Below are 19,333 nucleotides of genomic sequence, written 5' to 3'. Positions count from 1 at the left end.
GACGAGTTGCTAGATTCTCGGTGCTGTATCTCCACAATTAGGCCTACGAAAATAATTGCCCAGTATCATAGAAACTTTCTGAAATACAGCATATCATGTGTATCGCATGTGGTGGCCTGTATCATGAAAGATTAGGTAAAGGTTATGATCTGCGATACTTTTGCAACATTTAAGATGCTGTATTACTGAATTGTCCACCATGATACTGGAAATATCTAGATAACAGTTATAGCGACAACCATCTTATGATATTCACAGAGTAACGAATCGAATACGGCGCAATAAGTAAAATTAAACCGGAAACACATAGAAAGTCGGTGTACGTTCCATTTTATTACCAATACAAAAATACATACAATTTATGCATAGAAATCTAATTCCATAAAATAATACAACCGATTTTATTTTAGAAAAAGTAGTACTTTGTTAATACCAAAATCACATCAAACATAAGCTCCCACATAGGAGGACGCAAACGACGTTAGCCGCAACGAATTTGGCCAATCAAGAACGATAGATTACTGGAACTGTCGGTCGTGATTGGTCAATTCATTTGCATTGTGGCGTACGTAAGTGAGCTGCGTCCTAGTTGGAACCAAGCTTTAGTACTAAATATCGCACTATATTATTATTCAAATACCCTCATTTTCCTTTTTAAATTAACTATTAAATTTCTTTGCTAAATATATACAATTACCAGTTGAATCAATTGTGTTAAGCGGTGAATTAAGACAAGATAAAGAGGAGAATTTCATTATTGAAAAGAATCCCACCCAATAGTACTGAAAAAAGAGATAGCCTATGTGCTTCTTTCCGAGGTTTTACGGTATTCATTGCATCAACACAACGCCGTTGAATTACCGTTTAAACGTAACAACATAGTGAGTTGACCAATCACAAGCGACAGTTCGGATGGCCCATCGCGTCGCGTCGTGATTGGTCAAATTACTTGGGAACGGCAACCAACAGTTAACAGTTTGGTGAAAAGAAAACCATGCGTGTATCGGCTCTAGCAACTGTTGACTAATAATAATGATATAAAGGCAAATAATCTTTAGGCCTAGGCATTTGTCTATTGATAATCTCTAACTTCGTTTATAAAAGAACATTATTTGTTACAATATATCTATATATGACAAACATGGGTAATAAAATGCAAACAATATAAAAATACATCACTATTCTATAACACTGTACAATTAATACTGTTATGCAAAATATTCATTTTTGTAATTATCATTATTTTATCATCATTGTTATTGCTGGAACAATACTATTGTGCTTATTTGCTTAGAAATATTGAAAGAAATAAAATGCAATACACACGACGTCATGTGTTCTGAATGTTAATTCGGTTGTCTTTGCAAAGACTTGTAAATGATAGAAATAGATTTGTGACGTATATGTATTTATGCCATTACGTAATACAAGGATAGGTGTCGTGTGTATTGCTTCTTCCTTGAGGTAAATATCCTAATAATGCCATCCATGCGCGTCGCGTACTGTTGTTATGTGTATTAAAGACCAAGTTTAGCATAGTTCCCAGGATTTGGTTTAGCAGAGCAAAAAGGAAAGTTATGGCAAGGATACCACCAAGGTACAAACATCTTTTCCATTTCTGTAATATAATTCTGATTAAGACTTTGCATGTGAAAGTGGACCGCAGTACGGATTTCATCAAGAACATCTTGATGTTTATCCAGGGGAAGTGGTGATGATTCTCCGGGGTCAAGGGACATGTCAAAGAGCAACGGTTCTGATCGGAAGTTGCGATTACACCCAACATGTATGGTCTCATCTACGAAAATTGCCTTATAGTTCTTGTAAGTCACGGCTGCTGGATGGTCGGGGTCACACCAGTGAAAGAGAAAGAGATGCTGTGTCGGGGTTTTGACGTCTGACACGAATGGCAGCAGACTCTGACCATCAATGATGCGATCTGAAACTGGACGATTCATAACATCAAGAACAGTTGGATAGAAATCCATAATCGACGTTACGGCGTCGACTTCTGACCCAGCAGGAATCTTCCCAGGCCATCGAATCAAACCTGGCACGCGGATTCCTCCCTCCCAATTTGTGGACTTGAATCCCTTTAATCGTACATGCTCTCCTCTACTGTTTTTAACTTCTCCAGCTGAACCTCCTTGGTCGACCGGAACGTGTGCCAGTGTATGAGGCTCATATGTAGACAGTGGTCCATTATCAGACGTCAGCATCACCAACAGATTACTATCCAGTTTATTTCGCTTCAGTTCTGCCATTACTTTACCGATGCTCCAGTCCATCTCTCTCAGAGCGTCTGAATACAAACCAAGGCCTCCAGTGTCTTTGAAACTTTGTGATGCAAATATTGTGGTGTGCATCTGGTTGTAAGACATCATTAAAAAGAAAGGCTTTGATCGCTCTTTACCTCTTTCTTCGAGGTAATCGACGGCTTCTCGCGTGTACTCCAGAGTGAGGTTGTCTGTGTAGTACGGTTGCTGTATAATCTCATCATTTCTGTATAATATACAACTTTTAGGATTCAACAGTGAAAAGTGTATCACATAAAGAAAGTACAGTATATAAAATACAACTAACCCTTTAGTTAACATAGCCACACCGTGCATTTCTATAAATCCAAGCATTTTTAGTACTGGTATTAATAAAGCCATCGTAATGAAAATGCTAGTATGTTCAAATAATGGATACAAGAAATTCTGTAGTGTCCATTGACCCTTGTATGTGTTACCACATGTATATGCGTGGGTTAGTGGTGTACCGACCCAGTAGTCGAAGCCATGTCTCATTGGCAAGTACTTTCCACCAGGTCCGTTTCCTATATGCCACTTTCCTAAAAGTCGTGTGTCGTAGCCTTTCTCTTTGAACACCTCTGCCATAGTGAGTTCGTCATGCTGAAGACCTCCATTCGTTGCAGAGCTAACAAACACTTGCCATTGCATTAGTCGTCCTTTTAAGATGCCTGTTCGTGGAGGAAGTCTTCCTAGAAGATACAAAAGAGCAACGGTTAAGAGTACGGTTAGGCATATGTTTGACACTGTATACTATTATTCATACACCTAAATAAAAATAAGATAATATAATTCCCGTCCATCGGGTGACAGCAAGCGATACGGTAACCACCTCTCTGTGATCTGATTATGACGTAGGAAAAAAGACTGAGAAATACCGAATGTGGCATTCGGCTGTCCCAAAGAAAGTTTAAAAACACATTTTTTTGCGCACAAATTCCTCCGACATATCTTAATAGAGAAATTAAAAGATGCCCCAGCTGTACTGTGTACTGTGGTTTAGGAGGAGATACTATACATTTCTGGTTATAGTGCTTTTAATAGATGGTTACGTAATGTATAACGGTATAAGATACGCTGTAAGCTTGTATCTGTTAGTATAAGTGTAGGATGAACTTGAATCAGGCCATCGTTGTTGTAAACAATGAATTTAAATTATTGCAATATACTTGTACGTGAATACAAGGGTGAATAGCAAAAATGTATCTGGACATTAGCAGAGAGACATCAGTAACGGATCATCTGCCATATCGGTTTACTAAAACAGTACGCTCGCTTATATACTTTTCATAGGGTAAGCGAAGTGCCTAGAATTATATGCCTACACCACAATTTAAACAATTTCACACCAACCGCTTTGAGGTTTCAATTTAAAAGTGAAATATCGAAAAAATTATGAAAGCTTAACCAAACAATAGAGGGCGGACGCTATATAATTCAAAGTTACATAAAGTTAGAGAGAGTGCTATCAAAACCTATTTGGACGTACGTAGATAATAGTATGCGCGTGTCTTGATTTTCCTTCCTGATATGATAATGAGTAAAAACCCAAAAAAGTATTTTACTATAGTCTGTTATGACATGTCATTATTATTGATTGATTGACAACCGTTGTTATGACAATAATATGACAGGAACGCCTGTCAAGGGAGTGATTAATTGACTGACTGGAATGATTGCTTGCTTGTCTGCTAATGGTTGTATCAGCGCTCAAGATGTTTTGAACACAAAAATAATGGTATTTTGCACGATAGGCTACTATACGCTATAGCAACTTATTTGTAATAAAATATGGTAGATCTAAAAAAATACAGATGGTTTATATCGACTTCTGTAGTTGCATAACACTATTGTATAAACTATATAGAACATACAAGTGAATTAATCGGTATTAATTTATTTTATTGATACCTTGTGATAAAAAAAAACCCAACATTCTAGAACAACGCTCATACAGTACTAGCCGATTCTAAATTTGTTCAGTATTAATAGGGATATTCCATGATACAGCATCACATGTCATACACATTTGATACCGTATTACAGAATTTTGAGTATAACACTGGACATATTGTACAGTAGAGATACAGCACTGAAATTCGGGCGTATATCCAATACTTCTACTAAACTTCTGTTAGAAGTACATACTAAGATCATAAAATACATCATACAATGTACTCTTCAATGTTTCGTCCACTAAACCATGTAATCCAAGCGGAAGAATGAGCTTAAAACAAATAGCAGCCTATGCTAACTCCTTTATCCCCTCTGGTATCACGCAGCATAACACTCATATTCACATTATTTCGAAGCTAGAAGTGTAAAGACTTGCCTCACGACAATCTCTTAACAGAAGACTGAGAAGAAACTTTATGATGTTTTTATAATGTGTAGCGTTATATTACGGATGTAAGTTTTTCTGTACGACGATGATGATTTCCCTTGTGGACGAATAAAAGTTATAGATACTCAATCCTAAAATGTGGGTGTGTGGCTTTAAATGTTGGCCATATCCGGGGTTGTTGATCTCAGTGTCACCCATTGACATAGTCATAAATAAACCATCGTATGGGGCTGTCTCGCTGCGAGTGACAACTCATGGAGAGGGGCAGTCCGAAGAGCAGTCGCAGTCGCAGTACCATTACGAGGTGGTTGTTAAGAAGCTTGGTTCCCACTAGAACGCTACGCAAGGACGTAAGACGCAACGCAAGCGAATTGACCAATCACAAGGAACGGTTCGAATGATCCATCGCTTGGATTGGTGAATTCGCTTGCGTTTCGGCTGACGTCCTTGCGTTGAGTGTTATTGGGAAACAAGCTTTAGTAATTTGACAAATCACAACGCGATGGATCATCCGAAAACCAACTTGCGCTGTGCATACAGCGTCGCGTTGCGCCCAGGGAAACAAAACTAGTTTATAATCCATATCGGCAACAGATAGTTGATCCCAACGAATTCGACCCTTAGATATAGATCATATCACATCGCCTGCATGTGAATGGACACAGCATGCATTCCCAATGTGAATGGAGAGCGATACTATATCAACAACCAAAGCACGGATACTCATTCCTAGCTTTATAAACATAAATACCGAAGTAGCTACATTTTATGTACACCGACAGATTAATTAACAGTTAAGTGTGGTTCTCACTAGCACGCAACGCAGCGACGTATCGACGCCGCAGTGCTGTAATGCATAATCAAGTGGGAACCGACGACGCAACAGTGCTACAAAAATCGCAGATTTGATTTCAAGCAGGCATTTGCTTATGTTGCGTAGATTCCGTTACGTTGCGTCGCAAGTGGGAACCAAGCTTACGAGGAAAAAGAACGACCGCCTTTGATAATAAGCATCGCACTTAAGTACGAAATAATGCAGCATTTGGATTCCGTGCTCTTCTATGCAGCCACGTACTCCGCGGAGAAATCAGAAAGATAAGAGCCGCATTAAACATAGACTAAAACAGGAAGTAGGCGCAACGCAAGCAATTTCATTAATTGTGACGCGATGAATCATCCATCAACTCACTTAACTTGTGTTCCAAATCATAGTATAAGCCAACGTCGCGTGTTCGATGGTCAATGCCAATGGCGTGGTGTAAAGTGACATTGATGGTGTTCACACGCAAAGGCGTATACTACGCCAGTCTTAGCTAGGCCTGCATTCACACCTTTTCCGTTTCACGGAATAGAAGTGTGGTGTAACAGATGAATTCGCTGAAAATATCTAAAAAGCACTACACGTGATTGCAATGGTCTTAAAAAAAACTGACTGCAAGCACGTAATACCCTAGGCTTAAACTTAAAACCAACGCTACTGGTTTCGTAGGTTCAACTTGGGTTCAATAGCCTGTATTACCAGCTTAAACAATTCTGTCTTGCATAAGCTCAAATATAATGGGATAATTGGGAATAGTGAACCAAGGGTATTTTAAAATCAATTATGAAATGAATCAAGTAAACCCACCCTAAGTCGTAAAGTACAAACGGTTTAAGTGACATTATATCAATAATCGCGTTAACGGGTGGGTTTAAAATTCAATAAAAAAAAAACTGCTTTGCACGCCCTGAACTTTATGGATTACTCGGGTTTATGCTCACTGTTGTCCCCTGGGACAAAATAGACTAACTGCTTACTTTTCTTCTTGTTCTAAAGATAATAATAACAATCTTTTAATATGCATTGACTTCATAAACATTCACTATCAAGTTGTTAAAAACTACATTCGATTCGGATACTTGCCTTTAATATAAAAAACGTAGCCTTGCGTATAAAGGTACATTTGAATGGATCAATCTTGGTAGACATTCACTAGTCTACGGCCCTACAATCGTTTAAACATAAACTTCATAGAAGAATAAAAAATATAATGTATATATTTTACATTGTTGAATTTTTAAAAATATTTTGTATGTGGACGGCACCCGGTCCCAAGGAAGAACAACACCATATCTGTCCTCCGTGGTTAAACAAAGTTGAATGGAATTGTAAGTTTTTTATTCGGGTTTTGTCAAATTTATCAATAGTATTTAGTTTTAAGGCTAATATGTTTTCATGGTTTTCACTAGCGCCTTGAGCACTTTAGTGGATATGTGCGCTGTATAAATCTTATTATTATTATTATTATTATTATTATTTATTATAAGTAACTCTGCGATGTATTGATGGAGATTAAAGCGATTGAGGAAGAAGAGCCACATTATTTAGAAGAGCCAATTTACTTGAAGTGTGGTTAGGCCTATCCATATCAACAACAAAAAACAACAGAAGGGAAATATATATATAAAGATATATGTATCCAATTTTGTTTTGGAAAGAAACTTGAATTGAAACAAGTATTTTGTTTGGTTATACATAATGTTCATAGCTGGCTTGATTTTTAAGATTGATTTGAAGCCCTAAGCCCGGTCTAAGTTCATATACCACCTCAATACAAGCCTCAAAGCCTTCGATAACGCCGAGATGATTTCATAGAATGCGCATCGATAACATCCATATCTAGATTGAGAGCCTAGGGGGACAGTAACTCTCCGATGAAAAAATGTTGGGTTGTTAAGGTTTCGCAAACTGCTATTGTTAGACTAGTACGAAGGCTTAATAGATGACACTTTCTCCCGTATCTCAGAGGTTATATGAAGGAGAATACCGTATTTGTTCAATTGTGCGTGATGTCTGTTTTAAACGGTATGAAAACTTAGCGCACCACTCAGTTGACTAACAATAGCTTCACGTATGCCCAACTCATATAATTAGTACGGAAACTTAGCGTACCACTCTTTTTCTTATACATTTCTTTCGAGAACGCAGTATATGTCTCTTTATGGCTTCCGTATATCAAGTTGGGCACAATGACGTTAATGATGATAGTCAGATGATGAAATAACTATGATGATAAAACGGTGACGACATCATGTTAATGATGACAATTATGATAGGAAATAAGGAAATAGTATAGTAAATATTATTATATAGTACGGTTAAATCGATTGCAAACGAAGTTACGCAGGCATATATTGATTGTAATAATGCACACTCATTTGGTCTAGGGTACAGTCATTCGGTGATCACTCTCCATATAGTGGCTCGCTTATGGCGCTGTGATTGCTTTGAAGTTTAACCATCTAGTTGACTGGGGGTAGGCTAATAGGGTTTGAAAGAACCACCCACAACTGACCTTTCAAGTGCCCTGGGGGCATCAGCAAAAGTGCCAGTAAAGTAGGTCTAACTCATGCACGGCAATTTTTGGTCAGCCCTACTTAGCCAGCAGGCACATTATTATAGGATAGGCCTAAATCTAGCATTTCTTCAGTTACGCTTTCATTTGCCTTTTTTGCGGGAAAAGTCCTTCACAGGCTTGCACTAATCATATCGCAATTTTCATCTTCTATCAACAAACACAGTAATTTAATTACAAATTTGGGAAGTAATAAAAGCAAAGTCTATTTCAAATTAAATTCTCATGATAACTGTAAACACCTGCAATATGCATAAGTTACAACGTTTATAGATCTTAAATCATTATAAAGTATTAATTTGTAACTTTAATTGAATTTATGGGGGTAAATTTATTGTCTTGAATAATGGCCTTGCATATTAATACGTCACGGCCTTGAATGTTATTTTTTTACACATTTTTGTTCCACTGAGCACGCAATGTTTAGCCCTCAGAAGGATTTAAACAGTTTTATGACAATAAAATAATGACAATTTTGCTACTAGAAAAATCATTCTGCAACGCAACGTACTGTAACCGACGCAACGTAAAAAAAACGCTTCGTATCCGCTTCTAATGCTTGGTTTCCACTAGAGACGCAACACAACCACGTAGCACAACGTAAGAGATTTGAGCAATCACAAGCGATGGATTTTAGGCTATTCGACTGTCGCTTGTCATTGGTCAATTCGTTTGCGTTGCGTCTACGTCTTTGCATTGCGTCCCAGTGGAAACCAAGTTTTCGTGTTCTGTTCCCACTTGTGATTTCATAGAATGCGCATCGTTCCCATAAAACAAGGTGAAAACATTCAAAAGCATTATAGTTATATATATATATATATAGTATACCATTAGTATATTACTTTCTTGGATATGTCCTTAAACCAAAAGACAAATATAACATACAAAATAAAACGAGACATATTTGACGAATGGGTTGATTATGTACAATTACGATCACTGAGGGAATAAATGAATGTTGTAAAAAAAACAAGAGTTTATTTAATATCACGTGATCCGCCGTAAAAGTATTTTAGCAACCATTAATTTAGTCGTTTTTTCATTAGGCAGAAATTATGATGTTAGGTTAGTGTGTAAAGATTAATTATAAGCAGAAATAATTCTGGAAATCATGAATCAATTGTTCTAAAAGTTACGTAAGAATTGGATCTCAAAAGTGGTTCACATTAGGCTCAAAGGCCACGATCCGTATATCAACCTTTTAGAATTGTGCTTCCTAGTTACCCAATTCATGTACGACACTATTATAGGCCACTTGAGACAATAATTGTCTCCTGACTACAACCTTTCCAATCTTAAAGAGTTCGAACTCCGTCGACGTGTTCTTTTTGTTTTTTTTTATATTGAGAGATTTATTCGAGGGTTAGGTTCAGTTAATAGGTGTTGGAGTTGAACAGTGACATTCGTGTGTTGTGGATGGGCCTGTTTACTATCGCTTGTCATGAAACAGCCCCGCAGTTTGTCTCAGATGAGTACTATCGATGATCACCTGCTCGCTTGCGGTGATGTCTTGTTTTTTTTCTTGTAATTTTAGCCTAAAAAGCAGCGGGTAGGCTTTATTCATATAGAAGACAGTTAAATAGGCCCCGTTGTCTGGTATTATTCCAGGCTGAGAGAGAGAGTGAGAGAGAGAGAGAGATATAGTTGATTCAAGACTCGCGGAGAAAAAAATCCTCCAAACGTTTACTATACGCAAGGCAAATGAATATTCAACATTTATATTAGTGTTCGAAATTCATTTTAACAGCCGAAGAAAGAACGCGCTATAACCGCCACATGAGAGATAATTAAGAAGAGCATTCTTTATACCATCATCAATACCTGGTATCAAATGTAACCTTCCATGATACAGACATCACATGGGATGCTGTTTTAAGGAATTTGCCTATAATACTGAAGAAAAATTACGATGTGCAGATACAGCACTGAGGATTATGGATGGATATCTGAACTAGAAATCATCCAGTCAGTCTATAATCATTTTACTTTTGTACTATTCTAATAGTTTAAACCTTGCCAGTAATATAAAATAAAAAAAAAAGCATTTCGAACATGAAATGGGTCGCTATCCAATTACCACATGCATAAAACTGACAAATGTTTTATAGTCGGACAGAAACCAAATTGCAACATTGGCAAATTGATGCATACAGCATCAACAACATGTATACCTCTAGGCCTCCTCTACATACTTCTCTCCAGCGTCATCTTCCGATTTCCCAGGGTAGCTATAATCTAATTATGGTTATCCTGAACGTTATGCCCCTAGTTTGAACTCCCTTTGATGAAGAAACAATTCAACAAGTCTTTGCATCAAAATATTATAATATCATATACGATATTGCAAGCAAAACGATTTGTTGGTAAAAAGTTAACGGACTTTTATCTGGTGTTATTAAATAAATATTCAACTTTGTTGAGGACAAAAGGTGATAAGATATACTTTTAAAACTAATCAAAACCAAAAAAAATCAATTTTGTTAAAGTTTGTCCCCTTTATGGGGGACATTATTATAGTAATATTACTTCGACCAAAATTTGCTGATAAAAAAAAAGTTATCTGAAAAACTGTAATTTAAAGTAACGAATAGTCAAATTGTCTGTCTGAAAATGAGGGTTTGGTTACCTTAAACTGCTTTATGTTGTCTTTTTATAATTGAAAAACCTTTTAGGCAAAATCTGATTAATCTTCATTTTTCGTGTTTTTTGGGGACAATAATAATATTAATAATAATTCAAATATTATCATAATTAATAACAAACTATAATAACAATGGAATTAAGACATAATATTTAATATTATATATAAAAAAAATATTGTTGCAATGCCACGTGAGACCGCATATCCAATCACACTTCGTAAGTCTTAAACATTTAAAATGTGCTCTTAAATTGAAGCTGTCAAATCGGATATTATATAAATCGAAGCGGCAAAAAAGGGCCTTTCACCCAGTAAACTTTCGCCTGCTCTTGCCCCATACTGTCTCACGTCCGATTTTAGATGTGAGTTCAATAACATAGGTCTGTATCCTGCTGATATTAAATTTAGTTGCTTTGGGCATTTTTACAACCGGCTGCAACATCGAACAACACTCATCTGCGCATGTACATAATATGCATTCGTGCCGTGTCCTTTGAAACACTTTTTTTTATATGCCAGGCGTATTCTTATCACCATATCAAAACAATTAACGCTCGCATTGAAATCATGATGTGCGCGCATGTGTACATCATGATGTGCGCGCAAATTTTAACGGTTCAGGCTTAGTTGCTTACACGGGTTTTAGCGATAACAAATGGTCGGTTCAAGTTTAGTTATTTACCCGGGTAAGTTGGTTTCATGGTTGATAGGAACCAAGTTATCCGGGTTTGTACAAAAATGTAAATAGTGCAAATAAAACAGAAAACACAAAAAAGAAGAGTAAACACTCTACAAGCAACTAGTTATTGAGTTGCTTTTGATTCTCTATATTTATCGATATTGTTTCAGTTTATATTATGTAGTGTAAATGTATAAATGATCTCTTGCAGAGTTTTTTTAAGATGTAAGGGGAAACTTAATATTTATAAATGAAAATATTTATATATTTAAAAAAGATTATACATAATAAAATTGTTTATTTATCAAAATGATTATGTTTTGAAATGAAATAAAGGTGAGTGAACCTCACAATTAAAAGAGAAAAAAAACCGGGTACGGTAAGTAAGCCCAAACTGTGCCAATGAAACATATGCCTACTTGAGTAAATAACTAAGCCTGAACAAGCCCTTTGTGATACGGATAACTGATTATAGACGTAACAATTATCCAGTCATTATAATGATAATAAATCACCGATAATAGCAGGCCTCATATGCATATATTAACAACAGCTTTGCGGCATATGATTTACAACTAGGCCTGTTAATATCAGATTGTAAACCATTGATAGTGGAGTCTCCTAATAAAGACCCATTATCCTTGTATGGGACGACGAGAAAGGGGCAATTTTGCAAAACGAAAGGTCGAGTTTTACGTTCTTTTGAAGACACGCTTTTTGTTGGTAGAAATATCACTCCATGAATCTTAATTTAGCAGGAAATTATTCACAATGTGAATATGATTCTGTTCTCTCTCAATTTTATAACCAATTTATCAAAATGTTATATTCCATGGGAAAAAAACTAATGCAAGCGGATGTCTAAACAGCCAATGCGCCCAATGGATTAAAATGAAATCGAGATGGAACAGATTTAAAACAAAATGGAAACAATTGTAGTTATATCCTCATTCTCGGCAAAAGACATACCACATAGGCCTAATAAATGTTATTTCCTAGATAGAAATCTATAGTCAAGAGAGACCAAGAAAGGAGTACAAGTGTATACATTACTGAACATTAAAACATTCATGTGTTGTGTCTGTCGATTCAGAATAACTAGACCCTGGGCATTTAGAAACGTTGTGGACAGACAACATTTGTTGGCACAGTTTATAGTGAAATGATAGGGCTGTTTGGTTCAAATGTTGTTTTGACAATTATCCATGCCTTGTTTTATGGTAATTGAAATTATGTGACGCATGAATGAATGAATGGCTTGTTCGAGTATTTAGCATCGTATCCATTCTCTTTTAACTATTTTTATATTGAAAACGATTTAATTGCGTTTAGGGTGCTTTCAAACATGTGAACTATATTCTATATAATTTTATTATCTCGAATTCTATATAACTTTTTACATTCTTTGATTTAGCAATAATTATATAGGCTTATACAAACGGCTATAAATATAGAGGAACTCCTATGGATTATCTATGGAGGAAAGAATTTAGTATCTTTTGATTTTCCCCCAATAAAAAAATAAAGATGAATAAAATCAAACTTTAAATAAGCCAATTTGTAGTTTTGATAAAGCTATTCACTTCGGCATAAAAAAAAAATCCTTTATAAAACGACAAAATAAACGGTTAAATTAATATATATTCAGCATTAATTATATAGGCTTATACAGTATATTATATTAATTAATGAATAATACAAATAGGACGAAATAGAAAAAAAACCCTGGGCATGGGCTTTTGGGTCTTTAAATTGCACTTTTTCAAATGTATTTTTTCTCTCGATCCAATATTGTGAAATATTTTCAGAGGAGTGAGGCGCACTTATTATTTTGAAAAAATGGATTCAGAGTGAGGCCTTCTCTTCCTCCCCACCCTCCAATATTAACACTCCATGGCAATATTCTGACTTACCTGTAAGTATAGCGGCTCGGCTAGGCGAACAATATGGATTAGCGTACATCCTATTAAACTTCATGCCTTCCTTCGCAAGCTTGTCGATATTGGGAGTTTTCACACTCTTGTTTCCATAGCAACCTAAATCTCCCAACCCGGTATCGTCCAGAAGAAATAGTACAACATTCGGTGGCCGTTCAACGTTTTGCTTTTCAACTTTGGACACTACAACTGTGGCGACTAAAAAAATAGCACATACTGCTGTATAGCATCTGACCGTACTGGCCATATTGTTAAAATAAGGAATTAAACAAAATTGAAGGCCTATTAACAGTGGGTGACTTAGACGAACCGACTGAACTCTTACACCGTCCAAGTCAAAAAGCAAGTGTAAGATTTTCTAAAACGGTAGGCCTACATTGCTGACCTGTCACAAAGTGGCGCTATAACGTTTACCGGTTATGGAAACGTTGATACAAAATAATTTAATTAAATACTAGGTCATACGATCAACCTTCACAATCTATTTTTTTACTACCCTTAAAAGTGTTGGAATAAATAGGCTCACTATCTAACACCATTTTAATCACAAATTATAATGCTTATCGGTAACGTACTTTTGATAAAAGGATAAATCACCGTTGTATGGAAAGTGCCAGCATAGTTAGGCTACGGCCATACGGCGAATTATGCATACTTTGTACATTACCGCTGTATGCAAATTTCTCCATCAACAATTGTATGAAGCGCCAGGGTATTAATCACTGTTTTATAGTCTTAATAAAAATCAAGAAATCCAAAGTAATACACTAAAATAGTGTCTTTCTACAGCATGTGAACTGAGCATTGTGATGGAGTCGTTTAAACAGAAATGGGGAAACTTGATCCCGGAGTCCCCCGCCCCATACATTTATAAATTGAGGAAGGGTGAGGAAAGATTGAAAAGAAGAGAAAAAATGGAGGATGGGAAGAAGGACTAAATTCAGGAAATTGTTGAGGTGGGGAAGGATTTGTGAATAAACAAACAAAAACCAAAGGAGAATAAGATTGTACCTCAAATCCTGCACCCACCCCAGCAATTTCCTAAATGTAGTTCCACCTTCTAGGCCTAAGATGTACATCTGTCCCTGCTATAACCAACCTACGTCCTTCTTACCCCTCGTTCTCGTAACCACCCTCCCTTCAAAGATGTGTACCTCCCCCCCCCCCTCCGCCCCTTGTTGCTCGTCTTCGGACTGTCCTCCTTACAAAGCATGCATCTGTCCCTGCTAAATCCAACCTTCGTCTTTCTTTCCCCTCGTCCGCGTAACCGTCCTCCTAACTAAAGACGTGTACCACATGCTCGAGAAAACACGGTACAATACTCCTTGTGTACCGTGTACTCGTAGGCCTACTCTAGATTTCACTGCAGACTAAGTTAGATTTTTTCGATGAAAACTGGTATGTGAAGATTTTGTTTGAAAGACTGATTTATATATATATTATTCGAAATTTTGATTATAAAAATGGCAATATTAATTTAAAATATCATTTAATACCGTACATTGATTAAATATCGACAATTTAAACAGAAAAAGAAAAGCTACAGCTAACTAGAATAATTATTAAAGCAGCTCTGAAATGTGACGACGAAGGAGTTTTGTAATGGCCCAAACTAGTATCATTATGACATAAAAGTTGTAGGCAAGATGAATTTGTCCCATTCATCTTTAATAACTACTCCCACTCGATGACATTTCAGTTCAGCTTATTGGTTTGTTTCGGGACGATAACAGTATAAAAAATCACATTAAAAAATGTTTCGTGGAAAAATCAATCTTTGTTTGGAGAAATGATCATAACATGTATCAGCAATACCATAATAGCACCCATAAGTAGGTGTCACTAGATACATATTGACTGACTATCGCAAGTCAGTTAGATACAAGATGACGCTTCAGAAGCCATCCTTTTACTATTCGAACTCACTTTGTCAAATGGTATTTCTTAGAAGGTGTGATATATGCCCCCTTCGTTTATGTTGCATTGAAATGGAAGAAAGTGGAGATTGGGGCACAAACGTTTGGAAAGTAAAACAAAAAATAAATAATTTGTTTTTGTTATGAATAGACATTTAGTGATAGAAGCGAAAAAAGAAAAAAAATATATAAGTTTATAAAAACAAATGTACTTTTCCTATTTCTAGTTAAAATAATGAGCCTCTACGCCGCTCAGTGAACTGAACGTCTTCCAATAGTTTTACCAGAAACTGTCACATGTATCCTATAACTCGTATCCTTACTTGATACAAGCATCACATGTGATACAAATAAGCTGCTGTATTACCATTGAAGAGTGAACACTCTTCCCCGCTACAGTATTATCAAAATTGTCCTATATGTAGAGCATTGAGAATCGCGTATTATCGCAGACAATAGGGAGGTTTCGCAACCTTACGAATACGATAGCGAAAACGGATACGTCATACATTTGTGAAACTTTTGAGCTGATCCCCATTTCATATTCGTAAAGCGTATTCGTGTTGACGAATATCGCCAGTCATATTCGTAACTACAAAACGAGTATAGTTTTTGATCTATTTTGCACATTTTGCATTTGAATTAGGAATGATTCATGATTATAATATAATTATAGATTTATTGAAAGTAATTTACTAAAGTAATTTACTAAAATGCCAGGTCAATTTTGATAAATAGCAGTTTTTAAAGTCCTCACTCGCTTTGATGTTACGCTAGGCCTAGGCAGCCAAGCACCAAGCAACACGTACCTGCGCTTCGCTCAAATTTACCGCAGTCCTATTTTGGACGCGCCTCAATATTTCGTTGCCATGCGAAACAGATTTTTTTATGGCTTACGAAAACGAATACGTGTGCGTGACGTATCCGTTTTCGTTATCGTATTCGTAAGATTGCGAAACCTCTCTAGTAATAACATTTTACCGATATTAAGTTATTGTCATACCTTTTAAAATTTGTTCTATCTTCTCATTATGTTGTATATTATGATTTTGAAGGAAAAATCAATTGCGTAGCGTGTCTCATCGTCTTCCCAACCACGAATATGACTTGATTAATATTCTTTGTGTTTTTTTCTAATATATAGTAAGTTTTATTATTTTAGTCAGAGCCAACCTCACTGCTATTTAGCATCGTGTACTGAAATATTGGATTGTCTGAGCAGCAATAGAAAATGATTAAGTTCGTGTATAAAATACGGGTATGATATTAAAAACAAGTTTCAAAATGCTTACATCAATTACTAACTGAATAAAAAACACTCAAAGCAAACAGTCTTAAAATATCATATTTAGTCCATTAGTAGTTTTAATGGCTTTGGTTTTTATTAAGGAATAAAATAAATTGTTTATAGATGCCGTATGTTAAATGTCAAGGAGTATCTTCTCGGTGTATGAGATGCACAAGAAATCAAGAGATTTAAAGGTACAAGCTACCAAGCCTATGCATTTCATCAAGCTTAAACTATTCCTGAACGGGATGATCGGGCAAGATATCGGTCGAAATGTGGGGATGGGAGAGAGGGCTAGCTTTAAAAATACACATCTTATAAACCATAAACTCTTTCTGAATTGAAAGTCAAGGTGTATTATAGGAGCCAGGGTCGGTCGAGTTGTGGGAATCTTATACCATTTCAAGAATGAACTGAACAAACTTTGGTCTTCTCTAGCCAAAAACGCCGTTACCGAAAAACTACTATAATCATAATCCATTTCTGTACAATATTTTTCACAGCTTCTCTCTACTTGGCTTCTTCTCACCTACCCGACTTCTTCACCCCTACCCGGCTTCTTCTCCCCTACTCGGCTTCTTCACCCCTACCCGGCTTCTTCTCCTCTACCCGACTTCTTCACCTCTGCCCGGCTTCTTCTCCCCTACCCGGCTTCTTCTCCGGGCCTACACGGCTACCGCTCATCAACCATAACCGACCGTGAGTACATGCCTGAGGTTTTATGATGTGAAGCCTCAGCCCAATCGTATTAACTATTAGTAATAACTAGATACTATTATTCCTTATGAGCATTTTAATAGTAAGGTATAGCTATCACTCAGTTCTGTACTGTATGTTTAATTGTACTTTGATATTAAATTAGGAACGTACTTTTTTGACAGTTCAAATTTTAATAATATTACATATTTATTTGATAATAAAATAGAGAATATAAGGAAGATTTTTTTTATTCATAAAAATGTTTGAAGTTTCGTTTTGCAATGATAAACAAAAAACGAAAGTTAAAGCGACCAAACGCAGTCAGCTAATTACCGGGTCTCAAGAAAGGGCTTTCACGTTGACAACTCTTAATGGTCATTTAGTAGGTCTACCTGCCGCGGCATTTTTTCGACCAGAAAGTATAAAAAAAGGGGTGAGGTGGAGAAAGGAACCTAAGCTTGTTTCCAACTAGAAAAAAAAATGTTACGAGAAGTTGAATTATCACTGTTACAACGTCGCAAAATAGGCACCGTGCTTATGTCGTCGGTTCCCATTTTTGTGTCTACGTCCTTTCGCTGCGAACAAGCTTTAATATTACCAAATGAAATTTTCTTTTTCACAATTTATGAAATAGTCAAATATTTTAAGGTTCGTGTTCAATTATAAAGACACATTACCATAAAGAAATACGCCTTGGCCTTAATAGTCAATATCTGTCACACGAGTGTAATTCTTCTTGTAAGGTATATTTTCTTTAGTAGATTTACGTATTGATAAAATGGAAATGTTCGATTTTTTTTGGAATGACGAGCGAGGATGTAATTGCAATCGAGGGTAAATTGTGATATCAAGTCCCGACTGAAGCTCATAATCGATTTGGCCTACAGAGAATATCGTCAGAGAAATGCCTGAGCCCGATCATCACAAAGCAGTATCATATTATAAAATAAATCAACGGCACATACATGTTAAAACAATATACGATAAAGCGATACACTTCTTCAGTATCAGATGATATTTCTTTCAAAAAAGATAAGTTGATAGCCGACAGATTTCTAACATTCTTTCCCGTTTTCGATTGAGAAATGTCGCCCTCTATAGTTTTGTCAAACTCGTCTTTTTTTTCTCTTCAGAATGTTAACACCAATAAATTTAAAAAACTATGTCAACAATGAAAACTATTCACGTTAATTTTATTTTCTGAAGTTTTAAATTCACAACTTACAAATTAAATAACGTTTGCAATCAAGTTTATCGACAGTACACCATAAATTGTACACTGTGTTCACACAGTTCAAACATTCAACATGGAAGTAAAGTATTTCTTTTTATAACATTACTGTAGGCCTACTTTTAACAATAAGAAAGTTGGTGATATAGTGGTTTTTTATTACATTAATTCAACAATATCGGTTGGTTGATAACAACCGATGAATGTATTTATGATGAATGGCATGGTTAATAAGAATAGTTTAAAATAAAGAATATATTTATCAAATGGTACTGTCTGGTATATTTATGCTGAATATGAAGAATTTCAAGAAGGTATGTGAAAAGTACTATAATAGCGGTAATTTTACTTTGATTTTTAATTTTGACGATGATGAAAATAATGATTGAATAAAAAAGAGTTGGCAATAATAGTGACAATTACAATGTTAATAGTGATACTGTTGATAAAGATAGTGATAATGTTGATAACGATAGTGATATTGTTGATAACGATAGTGATGCTGTTGATAACGATAGTGATACTGTTGATAACGATAGTGATACTTTTGGTAACGATTGTGATGTTTTTGATACCGATAATGACGTTGTTGATAACGATAGTGATGCTGTTGATAACGATAGTGATACTGTGATAACGATGCTGTTGATAACGATAGTGATACCGTTGATAACGGTAGTGATGCTGTTGATAACGATAGTGATGCTGTTGATAACGATAGTACTGCTGTTGCTAACGATAGTGATACTGTTGATAACGATAGTGATGCTGTTGATAACGATAGTATTGCTGTTGCTAACGATAGTGATACTGTTGATAACGATAGTGAGGCTGTTGATAACGATAGTGATATTGTTGATAATGATAGTGATACTTTGGTAACTATAGTGATGCTGTTGATAACGACAG

At 35.9% G+C, this 19,333-nt stretch overlaps 1 protein-coding gene across 1 annotated transcript; it reads right to left on the bottom strand.

The window, feature by feature from the left end:
• Window positions 1-314: 314 nt before the first annotated feature.
• LOC144840649 (steryl-sulfatase-like) lies at window positions 315-13,641 on the bottom strand. The gene is made up of 2 exons (XM_078696553.1): window positions 13,267-13,641; window positions 315-2,986 (listed from the first exon to the last, which is right to left on the bottom strand). The coding sequence occupies exons 1-2, from the start codon at window positions 13,535-13,537 to the stop codon at window positions 1,518-1,520; spliced, it is 1,740 nt and encodes a 579-aa protein (XP_078552679.1). The 5' UTR covers window positions 13,538-13,641; the 3' UTR covers window positions 315-1,517.
• Window positions 13,642-19,333: the final 5,692 nt, after the last annotated feature.

The sequence above is a fragment of the Antedon bifida genome, chromosome 4, assembly GCF_963402885.1.
Source record: "Antedon bifida chromosome 4, ecAntBifi1.1, whole genome shotgun sequence".
In the NCBI taxonomy this organism is placed as follows: domain Eukaryota; kingdom Metazoa; phylum Echinodermata; class Crinoidea; order Comatulida; family Antedonidae; genus Antedon; species Antedon bifida.
Note: the sequence above shows the minus strand (reverse complement) of the source record. Positions and strands in the feature narration are given on the sequence as shown.